Genomic DNA, 4,458 nt, shown 5'->3' with positions numbered 1-4,458 from the left:
ATATATATGTATATCCCTTGTATAAAGTTGTTTCCCAACAATGCACAGTTGCTGTGCATCAGGGGCAAGTCTTAGTGTTGTACATGCAAAAGAGTACAATTATGCTTAGATGGACCTCGGATCCTAGCACCTTGGATCCAAATCCCAGGACTTTTCTGGGCTTACTTCAAATGGCAATTTTCTGTTGAGGGCACTATTTGAATTTAACTGGTTAACAGATATTCTAGCCTGAATGTAATCAACCCACTGACCCTTAATTCAAACCCTAACTTATTACAGGTGAATGGTACCAACCACAAACAGACTTTTTAGAGGCTCGCACAAATGTCTTTGGTGTATGTGTCTATTCATTTTAAGGTACAAAATAATAATAATTATTATAATAATAAAAATAGCTATTTTGTGTGCTGTAGCAGTTCTTGTATAGCTCACAATAAGTGCAGCTCTCAACCCCTCCCACACCCAACCACCCTCCCTTGCAAATATTTGTTAAATAAGGATTAGACAGGTCAGACACCATTGTAGTGCAAATAGTAAACGATTAAAAATTTTTTTTTACAAAATATAGAAATGTTTGGCTCCAGTAACTGGACAAACATGTTCCTTTCAAGTATCTCTCACTGAAGAATTTTTTTTAAAACAAGTTACTTCCATTTAAAAAAAAGTCTTTCTGTTTTTTTTTCTTTCTTTCGCAGGTAAACAGTTTCAAACCAACTAGGTTGCATAGTTCTAACATTGTAAGCACCTTTACAAAATGTAACTTTTATTCTTTCATTCGTTCTTTTTCTTATTCTGTTTTTTTTCTTCATTTTTCCTTTTTCCTTTTTTCTTTTTTTTTTTTTTGTAAATGTAGTGCAGAAGATGAAGGTGTATACACCTGCACAATATTGTCCCTTTACCATTGTTAAGTATATGTATGTGTATAGTGTCTGTATGTATAGAGATATGCATATAAATACATAGCCATATATATATACACACAAACACTACACACCTACTCAGTTCCTCGGTAAATTTGGGGGGAAAGTGCCAGTGAATGTAGTGTTCATACACATGGCTTTTCAAGGAATTTCAATGACATTTTGGACTTAGTCCAAATTGCTGCAGGTTAGATGAGCTGCTACCACGGCTTGAACTGATGGGTAACTAAGGGAGGGAACATAACTCCCTTAGTAATAACTAATGTTTAATATACTATGTAATAAGATAAGGAGCATACTGAAAGGAAGGGGAACTCCCCAACCCATACCACCATTCAGACGTATCTCATTCAAGCCCGGGTTCATGAAGCTTTCTTCCTTTTTATAGCTGAAGTCTTTTCTGGTCCTCCATAGTCTTTTTTTTTTTTTTTTTTTTCTCCTTTTCTCTCTCTCTCTTTCATTTTTGCTTTTATTTCTGATTATTGTTTCATTCAAAAAATGTCTGGTCTTTCCTCTTCTTGGGCTTTTGATACATTTTCTTCTCAACTTAACGAGAAGGGTCTTGCACACACATGTGTCTATGAACAGCCACACTCCTCCACAATCATATTCTGTATGTCTTTCTTAATGATGTTCTGGCCATCATCATAGTAGAGCATGGACATGGGCCGCAGCTTGGTGGGCACGCAACATGACTTGAGGTTGGCAAAGGGGCTATGGCCCCTCATGCGGTAATGGTTGATGACAGTGGAGTGGAAAGATAATGATGAACCAGATGTGCCTGCTATATGGCTGGGGCACTCTCCTTCGCAGTAGTTGGCGTGATAACCTGTAGGTGCAATGATCCAGTCACTCCATCCTATGTCCTTGAAGCTGACAAAGAACTGCTTCTTGCAGCAGATGTTGACTTTGCCATCACACTCCAGGCCCCGTCTCCGCCGCCTGTGCTGGCGGTCCTCTGAGTGCCGGGCAAGCATCATCAGGAAAGGCCGATGTGATTGCTCCTTCTCCTCTTCTCCTGTGAATTCTCCAGCTTCCTTTTCTTTCCCTTCCCCATCATCTTCCTTTTTCTTCTTCTTGCCCAATAGCACCAGGCTGGCTCCAGTTTCTTGGCACAGGTCACAAGCAATCCGGACATCCAAAGAGCTCTTGCCTTGGTCCAGGAGTCTCTGGACGCTACTGGAGACAGGAAAGATGTGCCAAGTGCTCTTACGGGTGTCCACTGCCTTTTCTGAAATCAAAGTCTCACTCCTTTCACCTTTCAGCCCCCCATCCTCTGTATCTTCTGCTCCTTCAGAGTTGCCTTTTGGCTGCCGCTGCTGTTGAAACAGGCGGATGGTGACTTTTGTCCTGCTCCGGTTGGCCTTGGAGACCTTCAGAAAGAGCCACACTTCAGCATGCTCCACCACTGATAATTCACTGCCTTCCTTGGAAATCTCAAAGTGCAACATTTTCTTGGCTGTGCCTGATTTGGTAAATGGAAATAGACAGGAAGAACTTGTTAGTATGTCTGCTTGCATTCTGTTAAAGAGAATTCTGTTACTGTCTCCACAGGCATGAAGTTCCCTAGGATTCCTACTTGGCTCTTTAAATTTTTATGATTCTTCTGTTTTAACCTTCCTTCACCTCATCCCCTCCTCAGTTTGCCTTTTGTGAAAATTGCCTCTTTAGAAAAGTATTTCTTTGCCTGTTGTTTTCTAGTATCATGTTTTAACTAAAGCATTTTGTTACAGTAATGACACAGTCTTTTATGTAAAGAATCTCATGGCAAATAAGCATCATTAGCTGCTAAGACTTTATTTGCCTAAGCTGTCTTTGTGATCACTGTCAGCTGAAAGGCAAAAATGCTTTTGTGACGTCAGGCCATGACTATATGTACCATACGCATACAAACCTGTGCCTAATAGCTAAAGTTAGGGAGTGAGTTCCAGCCCTGCCAATTCTTCTACAATACTTTGGAAATTATGTGGGAACGAGGTCTGCCCTTTCTTCCTCTGTAAAATGCCATTCTTCATATGTATCTTAAAATGTAAATGTCAATTGTTTCAAAAACAAAGAAGTACTAAAATATGAGCCTCAGCTTTGAGAGGTTTGCAGTTATATTGTAAAGAATTGCAGAATTGCAGCAGGCAGACTCTTCATCCTGTGAGATGTTAGCTGTAGATCCTGTTCTTAATTTAACACACTGTACTCGCTATGATTATAGTAATGGTGAATACACTGAGAAATGAGCTAAAGAACTGTATAATTATGGGGATGGTTCTCTGGCATAATTGTATCAACTTGCTGAGATGTCATGATGATGATTATGATGGTGAGGGGGTGTTTCTCTGATACAGAGCTCATATCCCTGGCAGAAGTTGGAATGAATAATGAGGGCTGTTTAATGATTTGATCACTAGAGCATGAAAAAGTTAAGAGAGAATGAATTAGCTGGGGGGTGGGGGTATTATTTTTTTAAGAGAGGTACTTTTCTATTTTCTTGACAAAAGAAAAAAACATGCTGGCATCTTTTGTTCTTTCTCAGCATGGAGGCCAGGATGGACTGGGGTCACAGATTTGACATGCACAGATATCTGACCTTAGTGAGACAGAAACAGTATTCGCAATTATCAGTTTTGTCATTTATATTATTCTTGAGCTACCCACAGCTGTTGATCCAATTCTCTGTGCAGTGGTTCTACCTGTCAGGGGACCAGAACTTTGCACACCAAAAAGGGCAAGTGGCGATGAAAACTGAAGTGGCTGGACACATACAGGAAAAACTGCTCTCATGGCAACAAGACTCTCCTCCTTGCTTCCCATTGCCACTGAACTCCACTAATACAGGCTCCCTGACCATCTCCCTGCTCCTCAGTTCTCAGGTGAGTCAGAAGTGGGACAAAATCACAAGAGACAACCATCCAGTACTCTCTTGCAAATTCAAGAGTTCGTGGTTTCTAAAGGCTGTAGGCAGGCTGTGCTGCCCTTTGAGCTACCTGTTGCTTTCCTTCTCTGTGAAGTCCTGGCACTGACACAGGCAGCTTTCCCTGGTGGCATTCCCAGGTCAAAGAGACAGAAGTTTCTGAATTACAGTGGCCAAAGGGCACAGCGTTTTGTTTTTGTTTTCCCTCTAAGTGAGAGTGTGAAATTGTAGACTTTAACTGTCACTGAGATAGGGAAACACATGGTTTGTGTTAACTGCTTCTCACAGACTGGGCTGATGCCAGTCTCCAAAGTGAGTTAACGTTAATTTTTCAGGATGCTACATGAACCAGTGGGGTTGTGCCTTGGAAAAGGAAGCGGCTTGTAGAGAAGACAGAGCAAGCTGACCAGTACTGTGAGGCATGGTGGAGTTACTGTTTTTCTATTACTTTTTAAATAAGATTCATTCACTAATGCCTGAAAGTTCATTAGTCAGGTCTTACCAGCTACGACTACTTTTTTTTTCCATTCTGGAAATGAAACTATAGCAAAGCTGCCAGCTGTGTTGGAGCAGAGGGCAGGTGATAGGCATTAATCCCACACTTGCCCAGGTTTCAGAGCATGGGGAGATGTA

At 41.0% G+C, this 4,458-nt stretch overlaps 1 protein-coding gene across 1 annotated transcript in view; it reads right to left on the bottom strand.

Annotated features, from left to right (window-relative positions):
* Positions 1-1,498: 1,498 nt before the first annotated feature.
* INHBA (inhibin subunit beta A) overlaps positions 1,499-4,458 on the bottom strand; it is a 12,688-nt gene continuing 9,728 nt past the window's right edge. The window contains 1 exon segment of the mRNA XM_035892774.1: positions 1,499-2,385. Within this exon segment, the coding sequence (XP_035748667.1) occupies positions 1,499-2,385 (887 nt within the window).

The sequence above is a fragment of the Egretta garzetta genome, unplaced genomic scaffold, assembly GCF_000687185.1.
Source record: "Egretta garzetta isolate BGI_Z169 unplaced genomic scaffold, ASM68718v1 scaffold194, whole genome shotgun sequence".
Taxonomy (NCBI): Eukaryota; Metazoa; Chordata; class Aves; order Pelecaniformes; family Ardeidae; genus Egretta; species Egretta garzetta.
This window is presented reverse-complemented; position numbering and strand designations above follow the sequence as displayed.